The sequence below is a fragment of the Aspergillus melleus genome (assembly GCF_016097325.1).
Source record: "Aspergillus melleus strain CBS 546.65 chromosome Unknown contig4, whole genome shotgun sequence".
In the NCBI taxonomy this organism is placed as follows: domain Eukaryota; kingdom Fungi; phylum Ascomycota; class Eurotiomycetes; order Eurotiales; family Aspergillaceae; genus Aspergillus; species Aspergillus melleus.
In genome coordinates this window covers 980,806-995,090 of record NW_025763373.1, presented here as the reverse complement: position 1 = coordinate 995,090, position 14,285 = coordinate 980,806, and the positions used below count along the sequence as shown (strand labels likewise).

General features: G+C 53.4%; 6 protein-coding genes and 1 non-coding gene across 7 annotated transcripts; 3 read left to right on the top strand and 4 right to left on the bottom strand.

Moving 5' to 3' along the window:
- Nucleotides 1-70: 70 nt before the first annotated feature.
- LDX57_007298 (bifunctional molybdopterin adenylyltransferase MobB/molybdopterin molybdotransferase MoeA family protein) lies at nt 71-2,447 on the bottom strand (the record flags this gene model as incomplete). The annotated part of the gene is made up of 4 exons (XM_046089014.1): nt 71-1,857; nt 1,919-1,956; nt 2,026-2,066; nt 2,124-2,447. The coding sequence occupies 4 exons, from the start codon at nt 2,445-2,447 to the stop codon at nt 71-73; spliced, it is 2,190 nt and encodes a 729-aa protein (XP_045944984.1).
- Nucleotides 2,448-2,816: 369 nt separating this feature from the next.
- VMA16 (H(+)-transporting V0 sector ATPase subunit c'') lies at nt 2,817-3,669 on the bottom strand (the record flags this gene model as incomplete). Its single annotated transcript, XM_046089013.1, has 5 exons — nt 2,817-2,922; nt 2,980-3,288; nt 3,354-3,445; nt 3,517-3,551; nt 3,612-3,669. The coding sequence occupies 5 exons, from the start codon at nt 3,667-3,669 to the stop codon at nt 2,817-2,819; spliced, it is 600 nt and encodes a 199-aa protein (XP_045944983.1).
- A 486-nt stretch (nt 3,670-4,155) lies between these two features.
- On the top strand, nt 4,156-5,067 carry ryh1_1 (Rab family GTPase YPT6; the record flags this gene model as incomplete). Its single annotated transcript, XM_046089012.1, has 5 exons — nt 4,156-4,205; nt 4,264-4,289; nt 4,374-4,462; nt 4,549-4,951; nt 5,009-5,067. The coding sequence occupies 5 exons, from the start codon at nt 4,156-4,158 to the stop codon at nt 5,065-5,067; spliced, it is 627 nt and encodes a 208-aa protein (XP_045944982.1).
- Nucleotides 5,068-5,822: 755 nt separating this feature from the next.
- Nucleotides 5,823-5,924, bottom strand: LDX57_007295. Its single transcript has one exon. It is a non-coding gene; the product is annotated as a tRNA-Phe (tRNA).
- A 665-nt stretch (nt 5,925-6,589) lies between these two features.
- On the top strand, nt 6,590-8,758 carry LDX57_007294 (inositol phosphorylceramide synthase regulatory subunit KEI1; the record flags this gene model as incomplete). Its single annotated transcript, XM_046089011.1, has 2 exons — nt 6,590-6,805; nt 6,921-8,758. 2 exons carry the CDS (start codon nt 6,590-6,592, stop codon nt 7,902-7,904), a joined length of 1,200 nt encoding a protein of 399 aa, XP_045944981.1. The 3' UTR covers nt 7,905-8,758.
- A 768-nt stretch (nt 8,759-9,526) lies between these two features.
- LDX57_007293 (uncharacterized protein) lies at nt 9,527-10,219 on the bottom strand (the record flags this gene model as incomplete). The annotated part of the gene is made up of 1 exon (XM_046089010.1): nt 9,527-10,219. The coding sequence occupies one exon, from the start codon at nt 10,217-10,219 to the stop codon at nt 9,527-9,529; it is 693 nt and encodes a 230-aa protein (XP_045944980.1).
- A 246-nt stretch (nt 10,220-10,465) lies between these two features.
- Nucleotides 10,466-13,958, top strand: MET5 (sulfite reductase (NADPH) subunit beta; the record flags this gene model as incomplete). The annotated part of the gene is made up of 2 exons (XM_046089009.1): nt 10,466-13,870; nt 13,929-13,958. The coding sequence occupies 2 exons, from the start codon at nt 10,466-10,468 to the stop codon at nt 13,956-13,958; spliced, it is 3,435 nt and encodes a 1,144-aa protein (XP_045944979.1).
- Nucleotides 13,959-14,285: the final 327 nt, after the last annotated feature.

Sequence of the window (14,285 nt, the reverse complement as noted above, 5' to 3'; positions counted from 1 at the left end):
AAGATTCAATATAGGAACGTAGGATGTTGGCAATACAATATCCAATGAATGCCCTATCCATGTGATGGTTTTATTTCTCAGCAACAACAGCACCCAGCATCAAAGCTTCCACCAAAGCACCCTGTTCAGCCTTGCCGCTTCCCGGCTGCAGTACTAAAAGCGAGTTCGCGCTCGCAAGGCTGCCTACCCTCGAGCTCCGCTGGCCGACGCCTTCCAGGCCCGTGCTAGTTGCATAGAGTCGTCCGTCGGAGCGAGACGCCGTCACAATGGCACGGTGATACTCGGTGCGTTTGGCGTCGCGCGGGAACGGATGGGAAAGGGTGACAGAGACGAGAGGCAGTCCGAATGTAGGCAGCACACCCGCCGAAACTTCTCTTTGACCCATTCCCATCAGCTTGTGGAGCGAGGGGAGAACGAACAGGTTCAGAGTGACAAGCGCCGAGGCGGGGTTGCCTGGGAGCGAGAAAATGAGTTTTGTCTCACGCTCTTGCTGTGCTGATACTGTCGATGTTGGTGAGGAGGCTTTGAATGGGACCGTTGCGAAAGTGGTCGGTTTGCCGGGTTTCATGGATACTCGACCGAAATGGATGGTGCCGCCGAGAGAACGCTCAATGGTGGGTTTCAGTAGATCGAGCTCTCCCATTGATACGCCGCCGGTGGTGATGATCACGTCGACACCGGTGTTTGCTTTTCCAACTCCTCGGAGAGCGTCTCGGAGGCTGTGCTCGAGTTCGCCAACCGGTGTGTCGCGGGCAATGCCCAGGTCGACCGTTGGGAACCCCCAGGATGCAAGACAAGACAAAAGGGACGGCCGGTTAGAGTCCCGAATCTGGCCCCCGTAGAGTTTGCTTGGGTCGTCATGCTCTACCAGTTCGTCTCCTGTACTCAGAACTCCGACACAGGGCTTTTTATATACCTTGACCGTTCTCGTGCCAGTGGCTGCTAGAAGCCCTATTTCACCTCCGACGGAGGTGATCACGTCTCCCTTTCGAAGGATCTTTGAACCCAACGCGACGTCGCTGCCTGGCTCGCGTACGTTCTCCTTTGGTTTAATGTCACCAGTCAAAATCTCCACGGTTGCCTCCTCTTGACCGTCGGGGGTTGAGGACGCCAACACGGTGTCCTCAACCATCACGACGGCGTTCGCATTTGGCGGAAGAGGCGCTCCTGTTGTGATTCTCGCAATATTCCCCGGCTCAAGCGGTGCCAGAGCACCCCCAGAGTTGGCGTGAGTGATCGATGCCACGGGGAAGATACCCTTCGTACTAGGGCCAAGATCCGACGACTCCGGTGCAATCACGGCGTATCCATCAACGATACTGGCTCGGTAGGCTGGAACCGCCTCGCCAGCATACACATCTTCTGCAATAACAGACCCAACCAAAGCCGTAGTCACTGGGGCTTCAACAACGACCGGATCGGGGGTATGCTTCGTGATTAACTGCAGCGCTTCGTCAACAGAAAGCATCGGATATGGAGACGAGCGATATCGCCGATTTGGCCCCGCATTGGGATCATTGGAGTTTGGTCGTTCCGACGGCGAAGTGTGTGCTTTCGGGACAATATGTCCATGACCATGGGAGTGGCCGTGGTTATGGTGGTGGTGATGGCAATGGGAGTGCCCTGTCTGTGCTTCTGGCTGTTTGTTTCCGGATGAAACGCCAGCGTCGGCTTCTAGCTTTTTGACACCCCCTGCATGGATAGCTCGGGAATTGGCACCGGCTGCTTGGGTACATGCGTGGGGAAGGAGCTTGATGACTGCCTCAAGATTCTCCTTGGCGCCTTTAGGAGACCCCGGCAAGGTGATAACCAATGACTTGTCCCTCACACCCGCAACTGGTCGAGACATCATGGCGACTATGCAAAACAGTCAGTCAATTCATGGTTCTGAGTCATGCGAGGCAGATTCGGGTCCTACATGGTGTTATCTTCAAGGAAGCGGCTATCATGCCGTGTCTTTGGAACTTCAGTTAGTGGTCTTTAAATCCCTATCTTTCATCAAAGTTCCCGGGTCTTGACACTTACACAAGACCGGATGCATGGCGATGGATGAGAGGTGATACAGCCTGCTCCCTTGATTAGCTGCGCCGGAATGACTCTATGGAGGGCCCATTCGAACGAACCTCAGGGGTGTTATCCTTCACTGCAAATCCCGTGCCACCACTAACTAGAACAAGATTGAACCAATCTGGTCCATCTGTCCAGTTACAGATGGCTCGTTGGATCTCCAGCACATTATCGGGTACGACCTTGATAACCGGTTCCTCCCAACTGCTCGATCCCTCGGACGAAAATAAACTCGTAAGTGTCTCAGCCACTCTATCGGTGGATGGGTCCTGAGAGGCTGTGTCTGACACGACGAGAATCGCTGGTTTGAGACGGGTGTCTGCCATGGTGGATGGAAGTGATAGAGTGAGGGGCTGCGGGTTGTGGTGCGGGGAGGTCATCTACTATTTATATGTCCGCCATGTGCAGGCGGCCTTTCCGAACATTGCCTTATCTACAACTCCCCATCTCTGTGCACTGATAAGATAGAAATATCGTGGAATTGCATTGAAATATTTAGTACGTCCATTAACCTCGACGCCTGTTACTGTACACCACTTCTTCAAACATCATAGCAATTTCGCGGGAAGATTGACGCTATTCACGCATACCCAAGACTCTACAGTTCAAGTCGAATCCATACGCCTCAATGCGGTATATAAGAGAACATCAGAAGAAAGTGAAGCTTAAGAAAAATCCAAGTCATACAAATGGTTTCCACCCCGGTTCGTCTAGTCTTCTCTCAAAGAAGACATCTTGCGCCCCCCACTCTAGGCTCCGAAATCGGTCGCCTTTCCTGCTATCAGGAGCCCGACGATAAGGCCGAAGAGACCGAGGACAGAACTGAAGATCTCAATGACGAGGATCTTGACAAAGCTGTAATGAAAGCAATTAGCATCTTACGTCTCGATGGGCAGGAGGGACGGAACGAACAGGGTAGCGTCAGCAGCATCGGCCAGGGCCGCACCACTTCCGTTCATGCCGACAGAAACGCCGCAGATCAGGTTGCATGCGCCCACCGTGAGACCGCCCCAGAAGAGCCCATAGCCGGTGTAGTAGCTACCGCCCGACATAAGCTCCTCGTTGTCCACAAGGTTAAGCTTCGAAGAGAACACAATAGCCATGATGACTCCGTAGATGGCAACGACTTCGCAGAAGATAATCGAAATCAGGTTCTTCGTCCGAATTCTAGGCGCCTTGACACCACCACCGACAATCGAAGAGCCCGTCAGGAAGATACCCCTATAGATCCTAGTGTAAGTGACCGCGCGAGGAATTTGACGGAATTGGTGGTGACGAGTATATACCATGCAGCTCCTACAACCGATAGACCGATACACATCGCAATACCAAGGTTCGCCCAGGCGTACGGGGACACGGATTCGAGAAATTGGCCGACCTAAGATCGTGTTAACGAGGGTCCGACAGCAGCGGACAAGGGGTAAAGGTGCGAGAAGACGCCGGTCGTACATTGAATTGTTCGCCATCGCCATGGAAGAGCATGTCTAGCAGCAAGCAATAGTTAGCAGAGTGTTCGCAGCAGCATCGATGATGAGATCACTCACATCCTCCTATCACCAGGAGTGACACGGTAGCAGTGCTGGCAGGATAGAGGAGACCCATGATGACCTCCAACCTAGAATAGAACCTGCAAGCTGAAGGGTAGAGTAATCCAACAGACGGAGCCTCGGGAGGCTTGAGGACGAGTCAAACGTGAGGGAAAGAAAGGCCGATGAAGCAAGCTCCTGGGCGGATCAGCATCACCGTCTCTGCTTGACTTGGGACACGACTCGCCGGTCGGGCCGGAGTTAATCCGCGCAGGCGGCGGCGGAGTTGCTTGTCAGTTCATACTGTTTCCCCAGACGGACCCATGGGTCGAGCTCACTCCCAAGTCGCCCTCTGGAATCCCTCGTGCGCCTGATCTGGTCGCATTCTACGCCTCGTCCCTCCTCCATATCCCTCTTTCGACCCCATTGTATCCTTAGCGCCCTTCTCGGTCCATCCTCGCACCGCCCGCTAATCCATATATTGCCTCCGCCTCGTGCTACTACTTAGTACTACTACTACCCCTGATCCTCTTAATTCACCACCACCAAGTCCTCAGTCGCCATGGCAGCCACCGGAGTCGGGTCGTATTCGAACCCGTTGAAGAAGTTCAAGTATGTTCTGAGTGTTGGTGCCAACGATGATTTACATTAGTCACTAATTGGGCTGTAGGTTGGTGTTCTTGGGCGAGCAGAGCGGTATGAACACATGTCCACCCAGCGGTTCACCTCATTCTCGGCCGTGAACCACAGGATTCGAGATATCTAACAATGGGAATACAGTCGGGAAAACGTCTCTAATCACGCGGTTCATGTACGACTCGTTCGACAACACATATCAAGCAACTATCGGAATCGACTTCCTCTCGAAGGTAGGCCTCAACCACGGGCGACGGCTTTCACGTCATACTATGCGCCCTTTCGCGGAGCCATTGTATCTAACCCGGACATTCTTTAGACGATGTACCTGGAGGATCGAACGGTTCGATTGCAACTATGGGACACTGCTGGTCAGGAGCGATTCCGATCTCTTATTCCTTCCTACATTCGTGATTCGAGCGTGGCGGTCGTCGTTTATGATATTTCGAATGCCAAATCCTTCCAGAACACCCGGAAATGGATCGACGACGTACGGGGAGAGCGTGGAAACGATGTGATCATCGTGCTGGTGGGCAACAAGACCGATCTGAACGATAAGCGAGAAGTTACGACGGCACAGGGTGAAGAGGAGGCGAAGAAGAACGGCCTGATGTTCATCGAAACCAGTGCCAAGGTCGGCCACAACGTCAAGCAGCTTTTCCGAAGGATAGCCCAGGCTCTACCAGGAATGGAGGGCGAGGCGAACAAGGGAGAGAACAACAGTTCGTGTCTTCGCAATCCTCGACCATCATATCTAGAAGCTAACCCCTTTTCCTTAGTGATTGACGTTAATATCAGTCCCAAAGAGACCACGAACAATGACGGATGTGCCTGCTAGCGGTTGTATTTTACCTGGTCTTACCTACCACCCACCCTTTTCGCCATTTTGCTCACCGAATCTCAATGATGAGGCTTGAGACTGTTCATAATGCGCTGCCATTTTTAAGATGTACATTTTCCTTCCTTTACTTTTTCAGGTGATAGCGTGTTTAGAGCAAACTTTATTCGAGATGTTCTCTCTTTCACCGTCCTTTCTCTTTTGTTTTGCTCCTGGTTCAAATGCCATATTTTCTTTTAATTTTGAGGGATATCAAGTGTTGTCTGTTTGCCGCATCTTCCAGCGTCCATTTGCTCTCCCTCGATGACCATTGAGGACAGGTTTATCAGGCCGTGGGATGTTGACTACGATCCTCTCGAATATGTACGGTCTAATCTAGGTAGGAATGGCCGGGTCTCTATTGATATTCTGATATAGAGGGCGGCTTTACCGCTCTCAAATGATAAAGGCACGCCTGGGACATACGGTTGTAATGTGCTCCGGGCAGCGAATGATTGGTTGCAATTCCACTCCTGTTCAGAGTCCGCCGCAATGAAAGGTTGATACAGCCCCGTCCCTGACAGATAGTGCGAGGTCAGCCGGGATTAGATATCGTGGAGGGTTTAAAGAGGGGAGATCTATGTGATTCTGTTGATTGAATGGTCGAGATAGCAAACAATTAAAAAAGGGATAGCAGATGGAGAGAGGGAAAACAACAAACGTAACCAATTGAAGTATACACCACAATGAAAAGAAAAACAAAAAGAAACAGATAATGGGATGAACCGGGATTGAACCGGTGACCTCACGATTGCCAGATGACCTGACTGACTGAGTGGATCTTCAGTCGTGCGCTCTCCCAACTGAGCTATCACCCCATTTGTTGAATTTTGGCTATACTTTTGGTTTGATAAGGCTAATTCTGTTTTTAAGTCCTGGTAGAGACACTACCTATCATTATTAACTATGCATTTCACCTTTAAGGAGTGTCAATCAACCCCTTGGGATTGGTTGAGACCTCAATTCAAGTTGGCACTTGCAGTCAGGATAGATACGCCTTGTTCATTGAGTATCTGAATTTACGGTAGCTGCGGAATACGCCGTCTTCGTATTGTCCACTCGCAGTATATATTTGGCGCCAGATCTAACCAGATGCCCCATCCATGCGTGGTCAATGCTCGTAGTGGAAAGAGAACCAAGCCAACAGAACACAAATCAAATAAATCGAAACCATTTCATACTTCCCTCCCGAGTATCATGCGACGTATCACACGTCAACCAAACCCACGGCTCTAGCCACCGGGCAGCCATGGCAAGGATATGTAAATCTACTCAAACGGATTTTGACCGTAATTTCCAGTATCCACCACGTTACTAGACCAGGGACCACCCTTATGAATGATCAATATTTAATATAGATAATTCAGTAGAGACTATGTCCCCTGGTCCCCGTATTCGTACTTCGTACCAGGCTCCCTTGAAAACGATGAAATGATTCCCACGTCATGAAAGGGCAGCGATCGGCAGGCGGATCGACCGGAAAATGGCGCCCCTTTGCGGCTACGATTGGCCCATGGTCGCCCCCCTCAAGCGCCAGCCTCTTCTTCCCTTCTTTCTCACCCCTTCTGACATCGCCTTCCATTCCTTTTCCTATTTCTGCTCTCGTGCCATTATCACCGATAAACTCCCCTCCGTCGGCGATATCAACATTGCAAAGATGGGGTTATCAACCCGTTTCCTCCGCATCCCGCGGCCAGAGGTATGTCGACGTCCTGAGTCCTGAAGAAGAAAAATTCTGGGCCCTTATCATCACCCTTGCCCGTTCCGTCCGGTCGCTCGTGGGCGCTAACGACAACGCCTGGGTCGCGCTACAGACATTCCTCTATGTGATGAGCCTGCGCACCGGCGCTGCTCTGATCACTCTATCGCTACTTCTCAACAAAATCAGCGGCCTCTATGGTCTTCTGGCCCTGCTGACCGGCTACCACCTCTCTCCTGTTCAACTGTCCATGTACATCTACTCCCTAATCGCCCTCGGACTTGCGACGATACTTTTCCCTCACATCCGGAAACAATCCCCCTTACAATGCCTCGCCCTCGCCTGGCTCTATGTGTTCGACAGCCTCATCAACGCTGCCTACACTGCAGCTTTCGGCGTGACGTGGTTCCTGGTCGTTTCCCAGCACTACGAGAACGGCACCGTGTCGGGACCCGGTAGCGAGACGATCGCTCAAACTGCCGGCTTCACCAGCCCCAAGTACGACGATTCATACACCGACTCCACCGATGCCAGCCACTACGCCAGGAGCTCCGAAGGTTTGAGCAACGCCGTGACTCAACCAGAAAGCTTCCAGAGTATCGTCTTCATCTGCACGCTTTGGGTCGTCCGTGCCTACTTCGTGTTCGTGATGCTCGCCTTCGCCCGTCAGGCTCTGCGCATCTACATCGCCGTGCCTCGCCACACGCAACTGCCCACCCACAGCCGCAACACGTCTAACGCAAGTGTGGCTAGCGTAGCTGACATCGACCGGGAACCGTTCTCGCCGTTCAGCCCCGAGGGTCAGGGCTGGCAGGGCAAGCTTGGTCGTGCCATGATTAGCGTGGGCCGGAACTACTGGTTGGGTGAAGATGAGGAGGGAACTAGCTGGGTGAACAACATCGGGCGTCGGTTCCGCACCCGCCTCGAGAACACCGAGCTCCCCGGACCTCTGGAGCGCGAGAGAAGACGTCGCTCTGGTACCGGTCCCCCGCAGCCCTCCCAATCCGCCGTTCAGGCCGCCGCCTTGCAGCAACCGATCTACGAACAAGCCGCGCCTGGAATGAACGTCAAGATGCAAGACTGGACCGAAACCCGGTGATCAAGGCCGCTCGGATCCACCTAGTATAGGCCCCCTACTCATGCTCTGGCTGAATTTTGGGCCCTGCATGACAGGGCCCTCCAGTCCACCTTGTTGCCACGAACATGAGGGTCGCCATGCACTGGCTTGTAACTTGTAAGAAGTGAATGGTCACATGCTTCTTTTCAACCGGCCCCGTCCGGGAGAAAAGGGAGAGGCGTCACGGCCCATTGCCTCTCCATTGCGTGATACACACAGCCGTTATTATTTCCCTTCGTTCCTGTTATTATATATGGCGAGATGATCTACATACCCTGGTTACGAATCAGACCGTTGGAAAGGAGGGGCTGAATTGGCGGCGTTTTCTTGTTTGACACCCTTCCCTTCCGTTGCTTATTGCATAGTAGACTGTTCGTGGCTCGCCGTTTGCATACGGGGGAAGAAGTACACCTAGGTGCCTGCACCACCATGCTTGGGATCATAATAGGTGCCCCTCCCCAAGCCTTAAGTCTAGCATTGGAGCATGTACATTGGTAGTGATTGATATGGGATGGTTGTTTTGATACGGCGTCATTAGGGATCCATCTTAATCTGCACCTAATTTGCTTTTGCACCATTGTTTTGGTGAACACCAGTTTCATTACTTCCCCTGCCGAGACCGCTGTCGTTCTCGCCCGAGTCAGGCTACGGGAGCACGTGGTTCCGGAGGGAAGACAAAAGCCGGAGAGACCCAATCACGAAAGCGGCAATCAAACCGGGCAAACGCAGCAAACCGAGCAAAAGCCGAGCGCTGACGTGCTCGACTGCCAGTCACGGGATGAGCACGCCTTACCGAAAGAGGCATGTTTGCACACCCTGCCCGCCTAGGTTTGCATCGATGTCGTGATCGCAGACCAATGAGAAGACTGCTGATCCATCCCCGATGGCGGAGATTCACCTGAAAGTTCAATGGAGAACTAAACCGCCGCTTCTCTGGTAGACTGTGATCGCACCAGAGAGAAAAAAAAAAGGGAGACGGGAAATTCGTTCTAAGCTAAAATTCCCATGTCTTCTGCTTCGTGATCTGTGATCTTCTTCTCTTCTTTCCCACATCTCCATACTCATCCTCCGCTGAATTTGAATCGGGTGGGGAGTCACCGTCGGCGGTGATATCCAGTTCTCTACGTCAATTGTAGTAGAAGTTACATCCCACCTTCCGGCGCTGTGAGTAGCGCTGTCGGCAATTGTCATTATGGCGACCGTTCCCACTGCTGGAGAAGCTGGTATGTTGCACTGAACGCTGATTTCCTTAACTTATCGCCTTCTTCTATTATTTTCACGTTATACTTGGGCCTTCTTCATTCTGCACTGTATTGTTGCACATGTACTGATGATTCATCGGTTTGCTCAGTGGCGAGAATTGCCTACCTGGCCAGCGACGTCGTTCTCTCCGTCCAGCCCTCTCTGAGAGCAGACTCGCTGTTTAGCAAGTCTCTCAAGGTTCTCAATGCGACCAAGGCCCAGAGTCTGTTGTCGCAGCATGTGACGGATGTAAGTTGTTTGAAGAACTGTGGGGTACGGGCTCAATGGATGGTCGCTGACAATTGCCATAGGTGGTGACCGTTCGATATAACGAAGATCCTCTTCTTTCAGCCTTCCACCCTCTACAGGGAGGCAGAACGGTTTCCGTCGTTACGAGCTCGTCTACCCTTCTCTCCTCCATCCCTCATCTCTACCGCCTGGCGAACCACCCCGTCGTCATCCATGTCGCCTTGGAGCCCTACCCGTTCCCAGATTACTCGGTGATCAGCTCGATACGGCAATGTGGTTTCACCTTCTTGCACTCGGAGACCATCCAGGAAGCGCAGGATATCGCTATCACCGCGCATGCCCTGGCTCGCAAGTCCGGAAAGGGTGTCATTCATTTCTTTGACCCTGCGAACTCGGCCCGTGATGAGGCCATCCCCCAAGAAAACGTGGATGTCGTGAAGACGCTGCTGCACCTGGGTGGAAATATCGCTACTCATACCGATGGCCTTGGTGTTCAGACCTTGTACGCTGACTCGGGTCGCGTTGCTACTGTCTCTGAGGAGGTGACGGAGAGCACCTCCCAGGAGCAGCAGACCGAGGCTGCTTCCGCCCCGGCCCAGCCATCTCAGACTCCCTCGAGCGTCAGTGTTGACAACTCTTCCGTTGGATCTTCGAGGAGGGACAGCAGCACGGACAGCCGTGCCACGAGCTCTGCTGCCACCACCGTCGACAATTCGTCTGTGCGTCCGGTTAGCGCGGCCGATATCTTCGAATGGACGACCCAGATTTGGAACGTGCTTTCGGCGACCGTGGGACGTAACTACCATGCTATCGAATACACTGGCCCTGCCGATGCCAAGGCGGCCATCTTCGTCTTCGGCTCGACGGGGGTGTTCGTGGACGTTCTGGCCAAGCAGGACGTTGCCCCCGAACTTGCAAACGTCGGCCTGATCACTGCCCGCCTTTACCGACCCTGGGTTGGAGGCCAGATCGCCAACTCCATCCCCAGCTCCGTCGAGAAGATTGCCGTCTTGGAGCAGGTCCGTAAAACCACGAAATGGGGTCCTTCGTTTATGGATCTCCTGTCGAGCTTGACCCCGGCTACTGCTGGCGGACGCAGCCCTCAGATCGTGGGTTACCGTCTTGGATACATTGAGCCTTCTACCTCAGTCCAGGCCCTTCGCGGCATCGTTCAAAACCTCGAGACCCCCTCTCCTGTCCAGAACCTCGAGGTCGGAAGCTCTAAGGTCCCCACCATCGAGACCCCCCTGGAGCAACCCCACATTGAAAATGCCTACCTGAAGATCTTGGACCAGCTGTTCGGAGAGCGCCTGCACATCGCCAACCAGCTGGACTCGAAAAACGCCGGCGTTTCCAACACCATTGCCGCGAGCCCCGAGTATGGATTTGGTTCTCTGATCGCCAGGAAGGAGCGTCGCCAGCGTTTCGCCCGGGAGGTCGAGGAGGCATCCAAGTCCAGCACCTTCGCTACCGAGGGCCCTAAGACCTGGCTTTCGAAGTGGGCCCTGGCTGCCAGTGACCCCGCCAAGGCCAACAAGCTGGCTGCCGATGTCATTGCTCGCCTCTCAAACGACGGATCTCAACTGTCGAGACAGCTGCTCGAATCGAAGAAACTCTTCTACGATGAAACCCACTGGCTGGTTGGATCGGACGCTTGGGCTTATGACCTTGGCAACTCCGGTGTCCACCATGTTCTGGCCTCCGGTGCTAACGTGAACATGCTTGTCATTGACTCGCAACCGTACTCGGAGCGTGCTGCGGCTGATGCCGCGCGCCGAAAGAAGGACATCGGGCTTTACGCCATGAACTTTGGCAATGCTTACGTTGCCTCTGTTGCCGTCTATGGTTCCTACACCCAGGTGCTTCAAGCCATGGCTGAGGCCGAGAAGTTTGATGGACCTTCCGTCATTCTTGCCTACCTGCCTTACAACCAGGAGAATGACTCCGCTCTCACCGTTCTCCAGGAGACCAAGAAGGCCGTTGACCTCGGCTATTGGCCTCTTTACCGCTGGAACCCTGCCAACGAAGAGCAGGGCGAGCCCAAGTTCGAACTTGACTCGGAGCGTATCAAGCGCGAGCTCGAGGAGTTCCTTCGCCGGGACAACCAATTGACCCAGCTCATGAACCGCCAGCCTAAATTCTCCTCTGTTCTTTCTGAGTCCTACGGAACCGAAGTCCGTGCCCTGCAGAAGCGCAAGGCTAAGGACTCCTATGAGAAGCTCCTTGAAGGCCTCTTCGGAGCCCCGTTGACCATTCTTTTCGCGTCGGATAATGGAAACGCCCAGAACCTGGCCAAGCGGCTGGGCAACCGTGGCCGTGCTCGTGGTTTGAAGACCATGGTCATGGCTATGGATGAATACCCGGTCGAAGATCTGCCCACCGAGGAAAACGTGGTTTTCATCAGCAGTACCGCAGGCCAGGGAGAGTTCCCCCAGAACGGTCGCAGCTTGTGGGAAGTGGTGAAGAACTCTGGCGATCTGGACCTGTCTGCCATCAACTACTCCGTGTTCGGTCTTGGCGATAGGCACTACTGGCCCCGCAAGGAGGACAAGATCTACTACAACAAGCCCGCCAAGGATCTCGATGCTCGCGTCGCCTTCCTTGGAGGCCGTAAGCTCACCGACATTGGTCTTGGTGACGACCAGGACCCCGACGCCTACCAGACTGGCTACTCGGAGTGGGAGCCCCGTCTCTGGCAAGCTTTGGGCGTGGACAAGGTTGAGGGTCTGCCCGAAGAGCCCGCCCCGTTGACCAACGAAGACATCAAGATTCAGTCCAACTTCCTGCGTGGCACCATCGCCGAGGGCTTGTTGGATGAGACTACCGGTGCCATTTCCGCTAGTGACCAGCAGCTGACTAAATTCCACGGCACGTACATGCAAGACGATCGGGATGTCCGTGATGAGCGCAAGGCCCAGGGTCTTGAGCCAGCCTACAGCTTCATGATCCGTTGCCGACTTCCGGGCGGTGTCGCCACTCCCTCTCAGTGGCTGCAGATGGATGCCATCAGCAGCTCGTGTGGTAACGAGACCATGAAGCTTACGACGAGACAGACCTTCCAGTTCCACGGTGTCATTAAGCGCAACCTGCGTGCCGCCATGCGTGCTATCAACAAGTCGCTGATGACTACCATTGCTGCCTGTGGTGATGTGAACCGAAACGTCATGTGCAGCTCGCTCCCGGAGCTCTCTGCCTACCACCGCGAAGCGCACGCTGTTGCGCAGAAGATCAGCGATCACCTCCTCCCGTCCACGACCGCCTATCACGAGATCTGGTTGAAGGACGACAACGACAAGAAGGTTCAGGTTGCCGGAGATGCCATTGTTGACCACGAACCGCTCTACGGACCCACATACCTACCCCGTAAATTCAAGATCACGATTGCCATTCCTCCTCACAACGATACCGATGTTTACGCTCACGATATCGGTTTGATTGCCATCAAGGGCTCCGATGGACACCTGGAAGGATTTAACGTTCTTGCTGGTGGTGGTATGGGTGCTACCCACAACAACAAGAAGACCTACCCCCAGACTGGCCGCATGTTTGGTTATGTTCCCGCTGACAAGGCTCACATCTTCTGTGAGAAGATCATGCTTGTCCAGCGTGATCACGGTGATCGCAAGAACCGCAAGCACGCTCGTCTAAAGTACACCATCGATGACCTGACTGTCGAGGGCTTCAAGGAGAAGGTTGAGGCCATCCTTCCCGACGGTCTGAGGTTTGCCGAGCCTCGTCCGTTCAAGTTTGCCTCGAACGTCGACACTTTCGGCTGGCAGAAGGACGAGAAGGGTCTCAACCACTTCACGTTCTTCATCGAGAACGGTCGTATCGAGGACACTGCGGAGTTCAAGATGCGTACCGGTCTGCGTGAGTTGGCGTCTCTTGACAAGGGCGAGTTCCGTCTCACCGGAAACCAGCACCTGATCATTTCCAATGTCAAGGATGAGGATCTTCCTCAAATTAAGGAGCTGATGGCCAAGTACAAGCTCGACAACACCGCTTTCAGCGGCATGCGTCTCTCGTCTTCTGCCTGTGTCGCTTTCCCTACCTGCGGTCTCGCAATGGCCGAGTCCGAGCGTTACCTGCCCGTCCTCATCTCCAAGTTGGAGTCTACTCTCGAGGAGGTGGGCCTGGCCTCGGACAGCATTGTCATGCGTATGACCGGTTGTCCCAACGGTTGTGCCCGACCCTGGCTTGCCGAAGCCGCCTTTGTCGGTAAGGCATATGGCGCGTACAACATGTACCTGGGTGGTGGCTACCACGGACAGCGTCTGAACAAGCTCTACCGATCTTCCATCAAGGAGGATGAGATTCTGGATATCATGAAGGATCTTCTCCGGAGATACTCCCGTGAGCGCAACACCGACGGAGAAGAGCCCGAGCGATTCGGAGACTGGTGTATCCGCGCCGGCGTGATCAAGGCGACGACTGACGGACAGAACTTCCACGAAGGAGTAAGTTCATGATGCCCTCAACGATTTTCCACCGCATATCTAACCAATGTTCCTACAGGTTGCCGAAGATGATGAAGACGAGGAGTAGAGTCGAAAAGAAAAAATAATTCTGGTTTTAATGTTGGACATGCCAACTGATGCTATGACCATCTATGTTTTATGCCTCTTCGCATTGCTTTGCTTTAGATTGAGTGTTTTTCTTCTCGTGGACATATTTGGTGTCCTATTTATCATGACCCTGATGCCCGCATTTTGTCTGTATATACCGCGCGTGCCCAAAATATGCTTGCATTTTACATGCTGTGTTGTAATCTGGACTTGATTCCTTACAGTGACTGAGTTGTTGATATTGTGTACTTCGACATACGCCATGTAAATCTTTCTCTCCCAAGTAATTGAATCCGATTTAACCATA